At 43.7% G+C, this 21,532-nt stretch overlaps 1 protein-coding gene across 5 annotated transcripts in view; it reads right to left on the bottom strand.

Moving 5' to 3' along the window:
* The window catches only part of LOC139420411 (partitioning defective 3 homolog), a 546,201-nt gene that overhangs the window by 164,419 nt on the left and 360,250 nt on the right, over window positions 1-21,532 (bottom strand). For 3 of the 5 annotated variants that reach the window (XM_071170488.1, XM_071170486.1, XM_071170490.1), the window contains 3 exons: window positions 16,242-16,396; window positions 13,155-13,205; window positions 5,949-6,197 (listed from right to left, as the gene is read on the bottom strand). In XM_071170488.1, the coding sequence (XP_071026589.1) occupies window positions 5,949-6,197; window positions 13,155-13,205; window positions 16,242-16,396 (455 nt within the window). The remainder of the gene's footprint in view (window positions 1-5,948; window positions 6,198-13,154; window positions 13,206-16,241; window positions 16,397-21,532) is intronic. The other 2 variants (XM_071170491.1, XM_071170487.1) reach the window with 1 other exon arrangement.

Genomic DNA, 21,532 nt, shown 5'->3' with positions numbered 1-21,532 from the left:
GCAGCCTGTACTTGTCCCCAGCACAAGGTGCACCTTTGTAATGATCATGGCGTTTAATAATTTTATTGATGTGCCACACCTGTCAGGTGGAAGGATTATCTTGGCAAAGGAGAAATGCTCACTAACATGGATGTAAACAAATTTGAGAGAAATAAGCTTTTTGTGCGGAACATTCTGAGATATTTTATTTCAGCTCATGAAACATGGGACACACACTTCACATGTTGTGTTTATATTTTTGTTGAGTATACAGTGCCTTCGTTAAGTATCCAAACCCCTTAACTTTTTCCACATTTTGTTAGTTTACAGCCTTATTCAAAAATTTATTCAAATGTTTTTTTCCCACACAATACCCCATAATGACAAATCAAAAACAGGTTCTTAGAAAAGTTAGCTAATATATAAAAAATATATATCACATTTACATAAGTATTCAGATCAGTGGTTTGTTGAAGCACCTTTGGCAGCGATTACAGCCTCGAGTCTTCTTGGGTATGACACTACAAGCTTGGCACACCTGTATTTGCGGAGTTTCTCCCATTCTTCTCTGCAGATCAACAACCATTTCACTGACCATTTCAAATCCCACTGTACCTTCTCTGCTGTGCAATCCGGTTCCCGAGCTGGTCACGGGTGTACCTCAGCCACGCTCAAGGTACTAAACGATATCCTAACTGCCATCGATAAAACACAGCACTGTGCAGCAGTCTTCATCGAAGACCGGACCTCTGGCAATCTCTATGGGGGTACCACAGGGTTCAATTCTTGGGCCGACTATTTTCTCTGTATATATCAACGATGTCGCTCTTGATGCGGGTGATTCCTTGATCCACCTCTACGCAGACGACACCCTTTTGTATACATCTGGCCCTTCTTTGGACACTGTGTTAACAAACCTCCAAACAAGCTTCAATGCCATACAACACTCCTTCCGTGGCCTCCAACAGCTCTTAAATACTAGCAAAACTAAATGCATGCTTTTCAACCGATCGCTGCCCACACCCGCCCGACTAGCATCACTACTCTGAAAGGTTCTGACTTAGAATATGTGGACATCTACAAATACCTAGGTGTCTGGCTAGTATGTAAACTCTCCTTCCAGACTCATATTAAGCATCTCCAATCCAAATTTAATCAAGAATCAGCTTCCTATTTCGCAATAAAGCCTCCTTCACTCACCTTCATACCCTCGTCAAACTGACTATCCTACCGATCCTCGACTTCGGCGATGTCATTTACAAAATAGCCTCCAACACTCTACTCAGCAAACTGGATGTCATCTGTTTTGTCACCAAAGCCCCATATACCACCCACCACTGCGACCTGTATGCTCTCGTCGGCTGGCCCTCGCTACAAATTCGTCGCCAAACCCACTGGCTCCAGGTCATCTATAAGTCTTTGCTAGGTTTAAGCTACGCCTTATCTCAGCTCACTGGTCACCATAGCAACACCCACCTGTAGCACGCGCTCGAGCAGGTATATCTCACTGGTTATTCCCAAAGCCTAATTTGGCCGCCTTTCCTTCCAGTTCTCTGCTGCCACTGATTGGAACGAATAAATAAATAAATAAAGGTGAAAAAAAATAATAATCATCCTCTCAGGCTCTGTCAGGTTGGATGGGGAGCATTGCTGCAAAGCTATTTTCAGGTCTCTCCAGAGATGTTTGATCAGGTTCAAGTCCGGGCTGGGCCACTCAAGGACATTCAGAGACCTGTCCCGAAACCCCTCATGCATTGTCTTGAATGTATGCTTAGGGTCGTTGTCCTGTAGGAAGGTGAACCTTCGCCCCAGTCTGAGGTCCTGAGCGCTCTGGAGCAGGTTTTCATCAAATATCTCTCTGTACTTTGCTCCATTAATCTTTGCCTCGATCCTGACTAGTCTCCCAGTCCCTGCCGCTGAAAAACATCCCCACAGCATGATGCTACCACCACCATGCTTCACCGTACTGTTGGTGCCAGGTTTCCTCCAGACGCAACGCTTGGCATTGAGTCGAAGAGTTCTATCTTGGTTTCATCAGGCCAGAGAATCGAGATTCTCAGGGGCTGAGAGTCTTTAGATGCCTTTTGGCAAAACTCCAAGCGGGCTGTCATGTGCATTTTACTGAGGAGTGGCTTCTGTCTGGACACTCTACCAAGGCCTGATTGGTGGGGTGCTGCAGAGATGATTGTTCTTCTGGAAGGTTGTCCCATCTCCACAGAGGAACTCTGGAGCTCTGTCAGAGTGACCATAAGGTCCTTGGTAAACTCCCTGACCAAGTCCCGTCTCCCCCAAGAGCTCAGTTTGGCCGGGCGGCCAGTTCTAGGAAGAATCTTGGTGGTTCGAAACTTCTTCCATTTAAGAATGATGGAGGCCACTGTGTTCTTGGTGACCTTCAATGCTGCAGACATTTTTAGTACTCTTACCCACATCTGTGCCTTGACACAATCCTGTCTCAGAGCTCTACAGACAATTCCTTTGACCTCATGGATTGTTTTTTGCTCTGTCATGAACTGTCAACTGCGGGACCTTGTTTAGACATTTGGGTGCCTTTCCAAATCATGTCCAATGAAATGTATTTACCACAGTGGACTCAAATCAAGTTGTAAAAACATCTCAAGGATGATGGAAATTTTAGAATAGGCTGTATCGTAACAAAATGTGGAAAAGGTCAAGGGGCCTGAATACTTTGTGAATGCACTGTACATGCATTATATATATATATATATATATATATATATAGCTAGATTGCCAGTATCTCTGTTTTCTGTACTGTCTCGAATTTCCATCATCCAAGAAAACCTCCATATTGAAATGAACCCTCTTCAGTGAAACTGAGTTGATTATACTCAAGGTTTCTACTACACTGCAGCGTGTCTGTAATTAATCTGTCACTAATTTACATTTAAATAATCTCTGAGAAGGCCTATGGGGATCTTAATTGCAAATAGCCTGGGTTCTCCTCCAATGGGCTGCATGCCTACGGTGGTATATGCGTCACAATGAGGCGTGAGGTAGATGGCCCTGGGATTAAGCTTTATTAATGTCTCGCACATTACTGCCTGATTGGCTGGCTTTGACAGGGAAAAAAAGAAAGGTTCTTATCAGGAAAATAAAATAGGTAAGTCCTTGATGGATTCTTAGCATAGCTAGATGAGATGAGACTGTGCTGTGGTGATTGAAAAGTATAGGGCTGCATCCCAAATGATTGCCTATTCCCTATGCAGTGCACTACAATTGACCAGGACCCACAGGGTGCCATTTGGAACGCAGCCTTGGTTCACATTTCAAAGGATGAAGGCGCCAAGGACTTGTTTTCTTCTCGGTCCGTCGAGTTATCAGCGGTTGCTTTCTGCATCCATCTCAAAGGAAATTACTGAAATGAAATCTCACCATGAGGCGGTGTATGACAAGAATAGCATGCTGAATCTCGTGGTTTAAGCCCTATTCAATTATGCAAAAAAACAACATTTTTTGCCTATCCCCACTTTGGGATATGATAAGACTAACAGGGTCTGGACAGATATCAATTCTATCACTCATACTGAGGCGTGCTTATCATCTCGTTAAGTGCAAAGGCGGCATATCTCAGAACTGAGCTGCATCTCGGCCATTACGGCTAAGATTAGCAACAGCACTAATGTTAGATGCTCGTAATGACGCTGTCACTGATAACACACTAAAGATTGTAATCTTACTGGCCCTCCTGGGGGAATGTAAAACGCTGTGTGTGTGTGTGTGTGTTTGGTTTGTTTTTATCAAGCAGCCCACTAAAAGTCTGTTGCCAAAAAATTGAGAACGAGAGAAATCAACCGTGATGAAGGTCTAAATATGATAGAACACTTCATTTCACATTAGCCACACAAAGACGGACAGGAACGAGCAAGACAAATCTATGGTGTTTCAATCAAAAAGCCTCGGAAAATAAAAGTTGAGGTACTTGCCAAGCTCAGATTGCAAGGAGGGAGTCCACAGAAAAGTGAACTGAATAGGGGCAATTAAAACGATCTGTGTGCCCGCCGCAGACAGCAAATGTTTTGACACTACAATCAAAGTGTATCATTAAATCTCTCCATTTCAATAGAGAAAAGGGAGATTCATTTCAGTGTGTGTGTGTGAAGGAGAGTTCTGACTGAAATGTAAAATTGCTGGGCTCATTTCAACATACACAATATAGGGGGATTTGAATTCAGAATCTCTGTTTAGAAACATTAAACCCCTGATAACGTATATAAGGGAATGCAGTAGCTCGGTAGGATATCTTGTGGGGACACATTTGCAGAAGGCGACGCCACGTTCTCATTTCATGTGAATAAAAGTATTGGTTGTAGGAAAAGCGAAAAGCTTATCTGTCAACGTTGACGGTTAAACCCTGTGATGATATAATATCATATAAAATCAGAGTTATTTGAATTTCATGGGAGAAGAGAAAATATTCCTCGGCAGAGGAAAGGAAGGAGGAAATCGTAGAGTTTGTCCCATTTTTTTTTTTCTGAGGCAAGATAAGACAGCATTTAGCGGTTTGCAGACAGAGCTTATGAGAACAAAGAGATGCAAATAATTCCATGCAAATTATTCCCCTCTTTTTCAAATTTCCCCAGGTTGCTTTAATGGAATCTATTCATGGAGAATTAATGAAAAATATATCTGGTGATTATTGTGGTGGCGTTGCAGGGTATTACCTGTTCAGGAATGTACCACCTCCCTGCCTCTATCTCAAATGCCTTCGTGTCAAGAAACACCTGCCAACTGACGTGCTCAGTCAAAGGGAAGGGGGAGACTAGGTAATACTTTGAGAATGTCAATTATTTCTGGTCTTAATTTTAGTCAATACATTTGGCAGTACAGTCAGAGTATCTAAAGAATCCCAAAATCCAGTTTCTACTCAACATAAAACAGATTTACCTGTACCAATGTGTTATGACACTAAGAAAGTAAAACCATAAAAGGAACCGTTAGAGAACATGATGACACACTTTTCTATTGAATCCCAAAATAAAGAATGTATTCTGAATATAGGCACAACATTGAACAAAAAAAAGTACATACATCAAAGCTTACAACACAAAACATCCAGGACCATAAGCCAAGATGCAAAAAAGCAGTACTTGTGTGTTCTGTTGGCAAACAATGGAAGTGCTTTCCTTGTTCTGTTTGTAGTCTGGTTGGAATAAATGACAATGCAGTTTAAATGGCTGTGAGCCCTCAGGGAAGACATGGAGAAGCAGTCTCGAACAATTCACTTCTACACTAACCCTATGCATATTTATGGGCTCTGATGTAGATGCTGATTGGATGCTTATTCCTTTCTGCATGCCTCTCACTAAGTAATGTATGAGAGAAAACCTACAGAACTTGAGTGAGGGGTAGATCCATAGAGATATTAGCAAATAAATGTTCTATATGTAATTATAAACTGGGTGGTTAAAGCCTTGAATGCTGGTTGGCTGACAGCCGTGGTATATCAAACAGTATACCACGGGTGTGATAAAACATGTATTTTTACTGCTTTAATTATGTTGGTAACCAGTTTATAATAGCAATAAGGCACCTTGGGGGTTTGTGGTATATGGCCAACATACCACGGCTAAGGGCTGTATCTAGGCACTCTGCGATGCGTCGTGTGTAAGAACAGCCCTTGGTATATTGACCATATACCACACCCCTTCAGGCCTTATTGCTTAATTATATGGGTGGATCCTCCTTCTATATACAAAGTGTCTCATTTTGGAACTGTCGGCCAGTTACTTTATTTAACACTGACCATGAACTACAGAAACTACATAGGTTTGCTTAATGGAACCAAGGTCTATAAACTACACATAAAATGAGTTATGCTTTATAAAACCAAGGTCTATAAACTACACATAAAATGAGTTATGCTTTATAAAACCCGAGGTCTATAAACTATACACAAAATTAGTTATGCTTTATAAAACCGAGGTCTTACAGTCTGAACACTTAACACTCACATGTCTCCATTCCCTTCAGGTCACACTCTTCCATAGCAGTAACGATTACTCCTGGCTTGTCGTACGATTTGTCGATGGCTGCCCGGAAGCTCTCGTTGCAGCCCCGCCCCCTGATGATTCGTGGGCGTGGCCTGTGGAGGTTAATTTCCCCGTTGAGTGTAACCTCGGCAACGGCAGTCTGGAGGCTCTCCAGGGAGCTGGACTTCTTCAGGCCCAGAGAGGGACCAATTGTTTCTCCTGTCGAAGAGCCTGAAGGAAGGAGAAGTGGTAACACTTGACTTAGAGTGGTGATATGTAGCATTCATAAAGCCTTCCTATGCATCATAAAATCTTTGTCTATTTCCTATATAGTGCACCACTTTTGACCAAAGCTGTAGGGTATTAATAGGGTGCCATATAGTCTTTATAGGACTTCTTGAGGCCCAGGGAGGGTCCTACTGCTTCTCCTGTCGAAGAGTCTGATAAAGGAGTAGTCCGAACACAGGTCCAAGAACAATTGAGTTTGGCAGTGTCCTAAATGGCACCCTATTAATACCCTACGTCTTTGGTCAAAAGTGGTGCACTATATAGGAAATAGACAAAGATTTTATGACGTGTGATATTCATACCCTGAAAATATGTCCTGAAACGTTATATTCTATGCTGAACTCTGATTGCTATAAATCATTTAGGTTTTCCTAGTTTCCAAAGACCGAAAGAAAATGAGATGATGTAAAACCCTCCACTTGGCGTGTAATTCACTATAGGAGAAGAAGGACGGGCTATAGTCTGTGGGAATTCATCTGGAAAATAAATGATGAATTGGAGTGTGTGAAACATTATGAGGGCATATCTATCTATCTTTGTAGGAGCAAGACAAAGAGCAAACAGAGTAAACCCTTGTTCTCATTTCAACAATGTTTGACAAAGTTTCTCAGACTGTGTAATGTGCCTGAAATGCGTGCGTGTAAACGGACTACATTTTCAAAACCCAGCGAGCTTCCAAATGTCTATATACTAAAGTGTGTACAGTACTGTAGGCAAGAGTGAGCAGCCATGGTTAACAGAACAGAAACTAGATCAACATAACATTACTCTGATCTAGAGCAGAACCGGGGAAAGATAGGGGTGGAAGTGAGGATGGGATGCAGAGTTACAGGGGAGGAGGGAGAACGCGTTAGAAAACAGTAGGATAATCAGAAGTATTGTAGACTAAACACAGCCCATTCACATCCTACTGCCGTGGCCTCCTCGATGTCACTACTCTGAACCTTCCACGGGATGGCCTTTCATGCGTCTAATCCGTTTTTTTTTTTTTAAAGCCCTTCGCAACGAGGCTTTTAAAGGACACAAACAGCCTCACTTCAAAACGAGAAGATTAAGGTTGTGCAGATGGTGGATAACAGAATATTAACGCAGGGTCACACACCACACCCAAAATGGGATTGCTCATGTATAGAGAGAATGCAAGCTATAGCCAGGTGGGGCTTTTACAACACAGAGATTTCCCAAACTGTTGCCAACACCAGCCACCTGTTAGATCTAGTAGAGATACACATGTATGGAATCTTTACAAACTCCTGTCAAGACAAGTAGCCTACCTCACCCTCACCCTCACCCACACCACACACCACAAAGAAAGAAGAAGATGTGAGAGAAGTATGACTTCACAGTGTACAGAACAAATTTACTGATGGCACAAAACGGGTGGCCCCGTGACAACTCATTTCATTGAAATATGCCTTATAATGGATCCCGTTCATGCAAAATGCATGTAATTAACATGCAAATGATAAATAAAGACGGGCGTCTGTTGTCAGTAACTCTAAAAGGAGATTGTATGTATGGCACAATATGAAAACGTTCTTTTGTTTGCTGTTCCTGTCAGGTATAACCACCACTTAGAAAACTGTTGACATTAGCACTAGATGTACTGATAGGTATGCTTGTAAGACGCCAGATCTGTAGATGGATAGCAGATTGAGTGTTGGACAGCAACCTCTTATCTACCTCTGGAAGAAACCTTGAGACAGCCATCATTTGTTTTCCAATGGCTGCTGTGCGTTTGTTTAAGGTATGGAAGTGGAGCGAGACTAGGGGTATTGGTATTTAATTTTGTCAGGCGGCGTCAGTCAGTTCCCCTGAGCTCTGGCCCCACCAGATAGCCATGTTAAACAAGCAGACATTTTGATTTTCTGTCCCCATCCATTCACTTATTCTTCATTGTGCTGTATTAACCAATAACAACCACCTTCCCACAAAACAGAATAGATTTTAAATCTGCTTCTTACCAGCGTGTTAGTAAGAAACTTTGAAAAGGGAAACAGTTAATAGATAGTTGATAAACTTTTGATTTAATTAGTCCTGTCTGGGTTTTGACCACTGTTCAGTGGAAGCTGAGGACTCTCTAAGGACTGTGCATATGGGAATGAGGCCCACAGACCCGCATTGTCTCTTTAGACCCCTCAGGTCCAAAACACACATAGAATGTGTTGCCAGGTTCCATGCAGCTTCGCCTCATGTAAACACCAAGCCAGCCAGTCAGTCAGCCAGTCCCTCCCCCCCTCCCCCAAACCTATGGAGGCCCGTAGCTACCATGTGGTCTCGTTTCGGCCTTCTGCCCCCCCACGTTTCCTTCAGTCATCAATAACACCCCTGACTTGTTTTCGGGGCCCTAAACGGAGCGTGGACTATTGCTGCTGAGCTCTCACAGCGGATCTGTGGATGAACAGACACGGAGCCAAACACAGATTAGGGATAAGAAAATAAACCCCCATCAGAGAAAGAAAACAATTACGAATCTATTTCCTTCTCCCTCTTATGGAATGAATACCCCCTCTGAAAAGTCAGAGAGGAGTAGAGTGGTTGGTTGTGAAGTAATTACAGGTGATATGAGTGGGGAGATCGGGAGAAGGAGAGGAAGTCTAATGGACTCCAGGCGATATAGAAGGCAACATGCCAGCCCAGGACAGTAACCCATGTGTTGCCTGCTACTGTTATCATCATTTCACAAGCAGTAGCAGCTTCAGACGCCCGTCTTCTACTGCCTGAAAGCGCCAGGCTGCTAATCTCTACTTGGTCCTTTAGCCAAGTAAACCTGCCGTGGCTACGTTTGTGATTAGCCGAGAACCGTGCCAAACGCTTCTATATCAAAGTGACATCCCAATCTGCTTCTTACAGAAGTGACTGTGGGAAAAGGAATTCTGTTGATCAAGGATGACTCTTCTCACCAGTCTAGGGATGCATCCCAAATGGCAACCTATTCCATATTTAGTGTACTATTTTGCTTTTCTACTGGAAGGTGATGCCAAAGAAAAATGTCCATCCTGGATGGACAATAAAGTTCAATGCTATTCTACTTTTCCGATTGGCCCAGGTCAAAATTAGTACACTTCACAGCATATAAGGAATCGGACGCCATTTGGGAGGAATCCTAGACCATGTTTTTTTAGACTAGGGGAAGAAACTTAATCACAGATGGTCTGGTCATCCAAGCCACTAACCTCTGACCTTACTGTGACAAGATGTGTGTATCCTGTCTCTCAGCGCTGCTTGGATCCACTGGTCCATGGGTCACTACTCCCCCGTCTGGCTGTACCGAGGTCAGTCGTTAGCTGTTACTGTATGTATAAACTGAGGCCTGTACACAGCTCTCCATAATAACCCTGTCACAGCTAATAAAGACTCCTGTTCCCAGCAGGCACCCGAGGACCACGCAACCAACTACACAGATACCTGGAAGTGTCCCAAATGGCACCATATTCCCTATATAGTGCACTACTTTGGACCAGTGCGAGTAGGTTCACCAGAGGGCCACACTGCTAACCACTCAGATGCATGCTTAAAGGAAAAGCAATTGCATGATGCAACATCACCAGTAAGTGGATCCACATCTTCCAGCTGACGGAGACAGTAAAACAGAACTTTACAGTGTGTTTGAAATGTCAGCAGGGTTACAGGTACCCTTGTGAAGCACCACCGGGGAACTGGACAGACATTTAACTGTGTTGTTCCTCAGGAAAGCAAGGCACATCTCTGATTACTGACTTCATTTTATATGACAATGAAGGAGATTTGCTCATCTTATTGTACCACCTGGGTGGAAGGGGAAATCATCTGGATTCATTTCTCAAAAGAACCACTTGTGTCAGATTAAGGACATGGGAGGATAGACGGACATAAAAAACATGAATAACAGGAAATTGCAGCCCCCGGTAAGGACGTGGCATAATTCTCCATATGCTGGAGGATGTGCCTTAATCAACATACTCCAAATGCCATGTAAATGTGAGGCTTTGGAAGCTTATGCATAAATCCAGACAAACAGAATAGAGCACACACCGAAGCTGGGCGGGTGCATGTTTGACACAATAGGATTGTGGGTGATAAACCCACGGACGGATACAACAGTTTATGGAAACACAAATGGCATCTGCCGCTCTCTCTCATCTGCCATTCTCCGAATCTGGGAATTATCACCCTTTCGTATTCGGAATCAGGCTAGATCGGTGTGTAGGGTTTCTGTCTGGGAATGGCACAGAGGCCTCTGATTGGTCCGTGCTTTTGCCTTTGTTTTCATCTGAATCTCTCAGAACCTCTCCAGGGACATTTTGACTGACAGCTCTCAATATGCCAGGTCCTATCACACAACCAACCCACGCTGCCACGTCTTCTGCTCATTGGGGAAGAAATAATACATGTTCCCTATCGCAAACCGACACAGGTATGACACTCACCGCACGCTCAGAGAAGAAATAGGGGGAAGCATAAATATGCGACACACACACAAAAAAAATGCCAAAACGCACCAGCAAATATTAGTGACCAAGATGAATGTGCAATATATTCTTACAGTAATAAGACGAAACCAAAGGCAACCAGGAGGACATTTAATTGGAGAAGAGAAATGATGATCATTAAGCGTTAAAGGGAGGTATTGCAAACTATATGAATAAATCACTAGTGATTATTACAGTAGTAGCTCCAGCAGCCCCATAGTATAATTACAATGGCTGCGTCCAAAATGGCACAATAATTCCCTATTTAGTGCACACATTTTGACCAAGCCCTATAGGGCTCTGGTCAAAAGGAGTGCATTATATAGGGAGCATGGTGCCATTTGGAAAGCAGCCAAGGAGCAATGCTCCCACCACCATTATTCACAACCACTTCATCTTTGCATGTAAAGATTTTTGTATGGACGGGGAGGACAGGGAGGACGGGGGCTCCATTATGCCTAATGTATTCAGTGTGTGGAGGGTTTAAAGCGCAGCGTTAAAAGGGTAATTAAGCTAAAAATAGTCCCAGGGTGGCGTGGCGGGGCCATGTCCTGGTATCCCTGAGGAAGAGATGCGGCCCTGGGTCGACCAGGCTCCTTGTCTCTGCCAACTCCTGGGCCATGTCTCAAATGCCACCATATTCCCTATATAGTGCACTACTTTTGACCTGAGCCCTATAAAAGTAGTAGTACACTAAATAGGGAATAGGGTGCCATTTGGGACACAACCTTGGTTCATTAGGAGGACCAGAGGACGTCCTATATCCTCCAATCCACACTGTTCTACATGTAACATAATGTCACCCCATTATCATTAATGTGTCTCAACATCTCAATCAGAGGCATTGTCATTGTTTGTCTAAGTAGCCATGACATTGGGGGTGCTGGTGGTGGTGGTGGTGGTGGTGACGCGAGCACAGAACTAGAATGTGTTCTATTTCTATGGACATGAGAGCAATACGTCAAAATAGCTGGGTTATATACTGAACAAAAATATAAAACGCAACATGCAACAGTTTCAACAATTTTACTGAGTTACAGTTCATATAAGGAAATCAGTCGATTGAAATCAATTCCAGGCCCTAATCTATGGATTTTACATGACTGGGCAGGGGAGCAGCCATGGGTGGGCATAGGCCCACCCACTTGGGAGCCAAGCCCACCCACTGGGGAGCCAGGCCCAGCCAATCTGAATGAGTTTTGAAGAAGCCGGATGTAGAGGTCCTGGGCTGGCATGGTCACACATGGTCTGCAGTTGTAAAGCCGGTTGGATGTACTGCCAAATTCTCAAAAACAACGCTGTAGGTGGCTTATGGTAGAGAAATGAACATGCAATTATCTGGCAACAGCTCTGGTGGAAGTTCCTGCAGTCAGCATGCCAATTGCACGCTTCTTCAAAACTCGAGACATCTATGGCATCGTGTTGTGTGACAAAACTGGACATTTGAGTAGCCTTTAATTGTCCCCAGCACAAGGTGCACATGTGTAATGACAATGCTGGTTAATCAGCTACTTCATATGCCACACATGTTAGTTGGATGGATTGTCTTGACAAAGGAAAAATGCTCACTAACACAGATGTAAACATCTTTATGCACAAAATTGGAGAGAAATAAGCATATCTTGGAAAATGTATGTGAACTTTTATTTCAGCTCATGAAACATGGGACCAATACTTTACATGTTGCATTTATATTTTTGTTCAGTATAGATTACCTGTAGTTAGGCTGTGATCCTGTCCTGCTCATTCAGTGAATCACTAATGTGCAATAGGTAGGAGAAAGAATAGATTTTGGCTGCTGTTTAGTAAAAGTGCTGTTTGCATTGTTCAGCTCTCAACACATTCTGTGCCTGGTGAGTACACACGTTGTACTAGACCCGTTCTAATGGAAGGTGAGAACACACTGGCTTGTCATTGATGGATTAATTCCATTCAGCTAAAGAGGCCAACTGGCATTGAGCATCTCTATTTCAAATGGGACTACATTGCCTCACTCCTCACAACCCTACCCCTACACCTTTCAGCATAATGAATGTTTTCTTCTATCATATTCACTACAGAACAAGCATGGTGGCAACGTTTCAGACAACTGCTGCCAAACCTCTATTCAACACCATGCCACTTTCTTTTTCTCTCCCTACAAAATATGAAAACCCTTTTTGTGCTCACTGCAATTACCTCAAATGGCATCATAAATATCCTTCCATTTCTCTGGCCGAGGAATAATCAGACAAAGCGCAAAGAGAAAAACAAAAGTTACCCTTTATGAGATGGCAAAGGGGTCAATAAGAATACCGCCCCTTTCCCAAACCCTTCTCTTGACATCTGACCCCAACTCAAAAAGATGAGCCAATCAGAGATGAGCTTGTTATTCCAAAGTGCTGTGCGATTAGCCGGTTCAGTGGCGGTGGTGATGAACAATACGCCCTGATTGGTGGTTAGTGCTTACCTTCCATGTTTTCTGTGCTGGGGGTGAGGTGGGGGTTAAACTCGTCTGATACTGTTAAAGAGGCATAAACAAGTGTGATTGGTTAGTTAGTGCCCACATTCCACATTCCAAATCAGAACACCATTCCAGAGCATCTCTAGTACCCTTTTCACACTATCGTGGCAACCAGAACCATACTGGCTCTGATACGGTTCCAGCAACTAGTGTGAAAAGGATTTGAATTAGTCTTTGTGTTACTGTGGCCAGTCTCCAAGGCTAGCCTAGTCAGCCAACATGCATATTATCACTGTGAAAAGGGAGGAAGAGAAAGACTATTGAAGAGCTTTTGGAATAACAATCAGAAGTGGAGAGATATTAAAACACCATGCAGTTCTGTCGATCACTGGATTATTCAGGCTGACTGGGTATAATGTGTTAGCATATTCCTCCCAGCCACAGAGAGGTGTGCAGTATTCAGCCCCTTATTTTCTCCTCCTCTCAATCTTGTTCCAAATCTAAATGGAATAAAAACCTTCAGGTGTCTGGGCAGCTTAGTGTTTAGCACATATTTATGGAGATGGGTCATGAAGGTCATGAAACGTTAGCAGTTGACGCTGATCTGATTTGGCACAGAGCTCCTGAAACGAGATTAAAGAGGAGAGAAAACCACCCTACTTCGAAATATTTCAAAGAAAACAGTTTCTGTGGAGAAATAGCTTTGTTAAACATGCTAAGAACTACGCAAGGGGTGATTTGTCAGGTTTGAGAAGCGCTTGAGATCCCGAAGGCGAGGGAATGTTCCGCTCATTTCTGACATGCGGTTATGCCCGGTCATATTCCGGTGCCTCATCTGATTCCTCATGATGTGCCCGATGGGTTCCTGAGTTTTGATAATCTATCACTGACAAGCCCATCTTAATGCTCCCAGTGATGCTTGGAGGCATTAGCTGTTATTTGCAAAGTAAAACTGTCTATTCAACAACAGCTAGCATAAAGCTTTCGATAAGTGATCTAGCTTTTTCCTCACTCGTCAAATTCACATTAGAGAGAAAAAAACATGAATTGCTGACAGCACTTAGTGGCACAATTAAAAAGCTTTTTGATGATGAGACCTTTAGCTACTAAGAAATAGGAGCTTCAGGTTACGGTGTTTAGCTTCCTATGGACTTCTCATCAGATCTAAACACTTCCTCCAATCATTTGAACTTTCATTGATATTGAAAACATAATGCCCTTAACAATGATCGGGGATCTTGCTGTATAATAGCTAATCAGTCAGTGAAACCCATCCATCGTCCAAAGGGGATTGTTATATATTTTTATACTAAGTCTTTGTTTGAGGATTCTGGGTTTGTGATGACCTTTTATACCTTTTAGTGTTTGAGGGAAACTGCTAAGCCAGTCCTTGGAGGATAAAAGTCCTGTCAGGTCAAGGCTCTAGATACCTAAAGACATAAAAATGTCTGTTATCTGTCATGATAACTCAATGATGCGAGGTACAGAGCCAGATGGTCCTTTGGGGAGTGACTTGAAGTGTTCCTCAGCAGGTTTCTCGTCAGGACTAGCATTCCATCCCACATCACCTGTCTGTCTATTCCCATCCCCAGGATCTTTCACAAAGCACCAAAACTGCACTCTGACCCTAATGGTCATGTTCCAGGACAATTGTTCCCATCAGTCTCGAAGGGCTAGGAAAAAAGGTTTTGTACAGTCACACTGCAAATAATTTACCCATGTTTCACAATGGGCTACTGGGCACAGGTTTACAATGTCACATGTTAAAGGAAAGAGGGGAAGGGGGGTTGATGGAGGACCCAGGGGTTTGGAGTGTTGGTGTTAACCAACCAGGGCCCAGATTCACAATCACGAAAAACTTAAGAAGCTTCTTAAGAAGAAAAATAAGAAGTTCAGAAGATAGTTTGTAAGTGCAATTCCTCAATAATACCTTAAGATTTTATGATTTTCTTACAAACTTCTCAAATATCTTCTTACAAATCTTGAGATGCTTGTTGATTGTTTTAGCTAGCTATCTAGCTAGCAATAGCATTCATGTTAGCATATCTCTTACTGAAATTACTGTGCTAAAACATATTCTTGGGTTTAAAAGAATCAATACTGAAACTTTCAGATGAAGTTTGTGAGTGAATTAAACATGTTTAATTGCTTTCAGGAACTTTTTCTCTCACTGCCCTGAGTTTAAGACAGGGGTTTAACCATCTTGGAATTAATAACATTTCCAAGAACTTTATTTTCAAGAATCTAATTTCTTCTTAACTTTTTGCTTAAGGAGAAACATAACAAATAGCTCAATAAAATTTACCAAGAACTCTTTTGAAGAATAGCAACTTTGTTTAACTTACTTCTTACAGTAAGTCTATAGTTAAGGGATAAAATGGCAGAGATTTTTGAGAATCTGGGCCCAGGTGCCTACAGTAGTTATTACCTAGGTCCATGCTCTTCAAATTGTACAGTAGTTATTACCTAGGTCCATGCTCTTGGACTTGTAAAGTAGTTATTACCTAGGTCCATGCTCTTGGACTTGTAAAGTAGTTATTACCTAGGTCCATGCTCTTGGACTTGTACAGTAGTTATTACCTAGGTCCATGCTCTTGGACTTGTAAAGTAGTTATTACCTAGGTCCATGCTCTTGGACTTGTACAGTAGTTATTACCTAGGTCTATTATCTTGGACGTGTAACGTTATCTTGGACATGTAAAGTATTTATTACATAGGTCCATTCACTTTAAAGTGTACGGTAGTTATTACCTAAGTCCATTCTATTGCACTTGTGCAGTAGTTATTACCTAGGTCCATGCTCTTGGACTTGTGCAGTAGTTATTACCTAGGTCCATGCTCTTGGACTTGTGCAGTAGTTATTACCTAGGTCCATGCTCTTGGACTTGTGCAGTAGTTATTATCTAGGTCCATTCTATTGCACTTGTACAGTAGTTATTACTTAGGTCCATGCTCTTGGACTTGTGCAGTAGTTATTACCTCGGTCCATGCTCTTGGACTTGCACAGTAGTTATTACCTAGGTCCGTGCTCTTGGACTTGCACAGTAGTTATTACCTAGGTCCGTGCTCTTGGACTTGCACAGTAGTTATTACCTAGGTCCATGCTCTTGGACTTGCGCGTCTTGATGATCTCAAGCTGATTGGCATTGTCGCCAAACTGTTTGGTGCGTTTCTCTGACATGCTCTGGCGTCCAAACCCCTCCCTCTGAAAGGAATCTTCTGGGTCTTCTGTGTCTGGACTGAGGGAGCTGGGGGAGAGATGGAGGAAGAGAGGAGAGGACAGGAGTGAGAGACTAAAGATGAAGGAGTGTGTGTTGGTGATATCAGTTAATCACCATTCAGAAACATTCAGTACATCAACAGCAATCCATCTCTCTGCTCTAAATAAGTCACAACAATATATGGTTATTAAATTATGTTAAAACTTGATAATGGATAACTACTACACAAATATACAGCCCTTTGGTTTTACTGCCATAAAATAGAGACTTGGCTCTGGACACTACGAGCAGGCCAGACGAAGCATGATATTGGATGATAAAATCTCTAAATTAATATTCACACTCATACACAATATGCCTCCCCTTGGCTTCTCGAACAATGGGGAGGAGATCTGATCAGAACAGCTGATAAAGTGCCTCAGTTGTGCCAGTGTCCAAAAATCCACACACACACACACACACACGCACACACGCACACACACACGCACACACACACACACACACACAGTTCCGCGGTGCTCTGTAGTGACTGCTCTCATCAAGGACACCTCCACCTCTACAGAGTTCACAGGGGGAGATACGTGGGTGTGATGCCCAGCGAGGTGGTGCTCTGCTGGGGTCACAACCACTCAATATCCCCCTGTCTGGGGCAGTGGTGGGCCCAGCCCTCCATAGCGTGCTCCCTTTGAGCGGCCCTATCTCTGTCTGGATCTTAATTGGAAAGAGGAGAGGAGCAGGAAAGGGGGCAGGCTAGGCGAGCCAGAGAACAACATTTGCATGCCAAGGAGAAAGTTGCAATTAAGTTGAGAAAATGTTCCAATTAGAGCAGAGATAGAGGGAGGAGAGACATGGACATTGATGAGCACAGATAAACGGGAGTGAAACTCTCTCTCTCTCTCTCTCTCTCTCTCTCTCTCTCTCTCTCTCACACGCACACACAGAGAGAAACCAGTGAACAGAGACTGTGACAATATTAATCACAGTGTTTAATCGTAGCTCGTTGTGAAGAGAGATTTGCAGTGACCAGGCAGTGGACTGTTGACATTTGATCCTATGACCCCACCCTAGAGAGGTCACAATGATGGAGAAAGAAGTGGAGAGATAACGCATTATATGAGAGAGAACAGAGAGTCTGAAAAGAGAAAAATTAGTGAGATGTGAGAGAAGAACAGCCAGGGGATAGGAGACAGCAGTACAATGGTTCACTTGACTTTCTAACCTTCCACAGAGAAAACATCATCATCATTAGCGCAGCAACACAACAACACTACAGTAACTCTGCTCAGTCAACTCCAGACTGGAGGAGCCCTTTCTCTCAATCTCATGTTGTTCTGATATGATGAGAAAGAGGGGGAAAGGGGACATCCGTCTCTCTCTCTCTCTCTCTAGTATACTTTATTGACATGGAAAGTAAACACTTACATTGTCAAAGTAAACATACAGTATAGCGACGATGGTCAAAGTCAGGAATATACTAGACTGTTGGTAATGAAGCAATAATAATGATAGTGATACGAATATGAACACCAATTACAACATGTAAAAATAATAATGATAAAGAATAGGCGAACATGAATAATCACAATATACTTCTTTGTCACTGGCTGTCCCTCAGGTTGTGGCAGGAGGCCACAAATGTGGCTGCTAAAACACAGCATTTTGGTTTTTAACTAAGTATGTCCCCAAGTTTGTCTTCATCATTAAGGCTATCTAATTCTTTGTATTGTTTTATAATTTTAGGGAAGAATGTATTTCTTATGTCAGAATATCTGTCGCAGTTTGGCATAAAATGCAGTCTCTGTCTCTCCCTGGGGGCAGAATGAACACAGACTCCCTCCCTCCCTCCCTCCCTCCCTCCCTCCCTCCCTCCCTCCCTCCCTCCCTCCCTCCCTCCCTCCCTCCCTCCCTCCCTCCCTCTCCCTCTCTCTCTCTCTCTCTCTCTCTCTCTCTCTCTCTCTCCTTCCCCCTTTCCATCTCTCCATCTCCATTTCCCCCTCTCTCTCTCTCTCCCTCCCTCCCTCCCTCCCTCCCTCCCTCCCTCCCTCCCTCTCTCTCTCTCTCTCATTCCCCCTCTCCATCTCTCCATCTCCATTTCCCCCCTCTCTCTCTCTCTCTCTCTCTCTCTCTCTCTCTCTCTCTCTCTCTCTCTCTCTCTCTCTCTCTCTCTCTCTCTCTCTCTCTCTCTCTCTCTCTCTCTCTCTCTCTCTCTCTCTCTCTCTCTCTCCCCCTTTCCATCTCTCCATCTCCATTTCCCCCTCTCTCTCTCTCTCTCTCTCCCTCCCTCCCTCTCTCCCTCCCTCCCTCCCTCCCTCCCTCTCTCTCTCTCTCTCTCTCTCATTCCCCCTCTCCATCTCTCCATCTCCATTTCCCCCCTCTCTCTCTCTCTCTTAGAGAACACTCTTCAGAGTAGAGCCTTCCCTAGGGCTTGATGAAGTAACTCCACTGTGCAGTGGAGAAGAGGGTCTCTGTGGCGGTAGCTTTTGTCTTTTGTTTGGGGTTAAACAATGGGGAGCCTAGTGACCGACCGGACACACTTACAAATAACAAGCTCTGTGTGTCACCGCCAGACTGACACACTGCCATCAACGTCTCCCACCTCACACTGCTTCACGGGAACAGCGGAGGAGGAGTAGGAGGAGGAGGAGGAGGAGGAACAGAGGAGGAGAGGGACAATGTATTATTCATCACCTTTCACTTTTCTCCCCTCTCCATCACAGAAGAGAAAAACTACTCCTTAAATGTCAACTGTTCCAAAGGTAGCTGAGGGAGAGGGAAAGACGAGTGTTCATGATGAATTTAGATTTAATTCACTCCAACACAGCCATGGCTGTCTGTTGTTTGGGCTGATTTAACACACCCAGAGTGAATGCCTGCCAACCATCAAAGGCCACCACCAACAATAGAAGGGTACAGTCACACAATCACTGAAGGTTAAGGACACACCTTCAGTCAATTACAGTGACACACAGCAACATTTCTGCTTCTGGTAGGACAAACCCACCAATCTGGGCCTTTAGGAGTAAGGGATGGAGACAGCACAGAAGCATCATTATCTTGTGTGTGTGTGTGCACGGTTGTATGTGTGTGTGTGTGTGTGTGTGTGTGTGTGTGTGTACACAGCCACAGCAGCAACATCAACTCATTCAGCAGGAGGTCCATTCCCTGAGCTCTGTTAGTTAACCCAGCTCCCAGAGAGCTGTGACTATACATGGGGATGTTGTTGACCTTAGGAGGCAGGCAGCAGGCTGGGAGCAGGCAGGAGGGAGGCAGGCAGCAGGCTGGGAGCAGGCAGGAGGAAGGTAGGCAGAAGGCTGGGAGCAGGCAGGAGAGAGGCAGGCAGCAGGCTGGAACAGGCAGGAGGGAGGCAGGCAGGCAGCAGGCTGGGAGCAGGCAGGAGGGAGGCAGGCAGCAGGCTGGGAGCAGGCAGGACGGAGGCAGCCCAACTATAATGTGTGACTGTCAGCTTACATGGACCCTGAGCTCTGGCCGAGCCTGCCCTCCACACGTCATCCATATTGCACATCAGTCTCTGTAGCCACAAACAAACCAGACAATTTAAAGACACAGCACGGTCCTCAAACTAAGCACACACCACACACCCACAATAAACACAGCCACATGTAGAAGCATAGTATGTAGGGGATGTGTGTGTGTGTGTGTCTTCTGCTCTCTAGTCAACCTTAAACGTTAACTCATGCACAGGCAACTCCCTGATATCTTGTGTATAGAATCTATGACAAGTGAAGTGCTGTACAGAGAATATCAGAAACACAAGGGGACTTCCTATATTATGGCTTCATTGTCTGGGGAAAACTTAAAAGCTTCTCATTCATGTTGACCCATATTTTAGATCTGACAAACACATTAGCTTAACATGGTAAGTCCTCTGTAGGATATTTTACAGTGTGTGTGAATAACATCGCCCTGGGCTATGCCTTAGCTCAGCTAAACTTGACATTATTTCTCTCATGTGTGTGTGTGTGTGGTGTGTGTGTATGTGGTGTGTCTGGTGTGTGTGTGTATGTCTGTGTGTGTGTGTGTGTGTGCGTGCGTGTGGTGTGTTTGATGTGTGTGTGTGTGTGTGTGTGTGTGTGTGTGTGTGTGTGTGTGTGCGTGTGTGTGCGTGCATGTGGTGTGTTTGATGTGTGTGTGTGTGCGTGCTTGCGTGTTAACCTTGTGCTATATTCCTGAGGGGATGTAAAGCACCTCTACACTTCACATCTAGCTTGTACTGACGCAGACTAATGGAGAATTCAATCACATATCTTACTCTGGTGGCACTTGCTAACTTTCTATGAATGTCCCTATGGCATGTTAATGGCAGGGTGAAGTTAAAGCCCTTGTCTGGTTAGAGTATAACTTCCAGCATTTCTATATGGCATGTGATATAGGCAGACTCCTTGCATGGACTTAACAGAATGAAACATGGAACTTTTATAATCCAATTCTAAATGTATGTAATTCTATGAAATCAACCACGGCTGGGTTATACCGTATTTTACGATATACAGGTATGGATGTACGAACTGGTTTGGGCTTTTACTTTACCTTCTATAACGGTACTTGAATGCTTGGTTTGTGAAATATGATACGCTGTGTGTAACGTCCATTTGTATAGTTTACTTAGCTACGCGAGTCATCTCTCTCCGGTCTCTCGCTCTCCATGCCAATTTCCATACAGAACTAGCCCCGCCCCCTGTCACTCCAGGAGCGCATTTGTTGTTCCTCTAACACAAGACACTGCGTTCAGTCTCTGCATGGTCAATACAGCACAATGTTGATGACAATGATGCTGTTTTCATGTAGCTTCTTAATATAAATCCACTAGTGTTCTATAATTACACTCTTAGTTTGTGTTTCTTACATCTGCAAGCTAGTTTATCTTTTCTTAGTAAGTTGGGCCTAAATCTTGTTAGCCGCTAATGCTAATCGCTAGCCAGCGCAAACGTAACTAGCTTTACAGCCTGCATGTTGTTTGTGCAACAATATCTTCTCAATCAAAGAGGAATACGCGAAGCAAGAATATGTTATCGATATGAAGTAGCTAAGAGAAAACATTGAATGTCGCTAACGATTATAGGGTCCCTTAGGAAACACTCATCAACACTTTGGTTCCTACCCTGTCACAATAACTCCTCCATGGCATTTTCATTCGTTGTCATG

The sequence above is a fragment of the Oncorhynchus clarkii genome, chromosome 11, assembly GCF_045791955.1.
Source record: "Oncorhynchus clarkii lewisi isolate Uvic-CL-2024 chromosome 11, UVic_Ocla_1.0, whole genome shotgun sequence".
NCBI classification, from domain to species: Eukaryota; Metazoa; Chordata; class Actinopteri; order Salmoniformes; family Salmonidae; genus Oncorhynchus; species Oncorhynchus clarkii.
The sequence above is the reverse complement of the archived record's forward strand: the minus strand, read 5'-3'. Positions and strand labels throughout refer to the sequence as shown.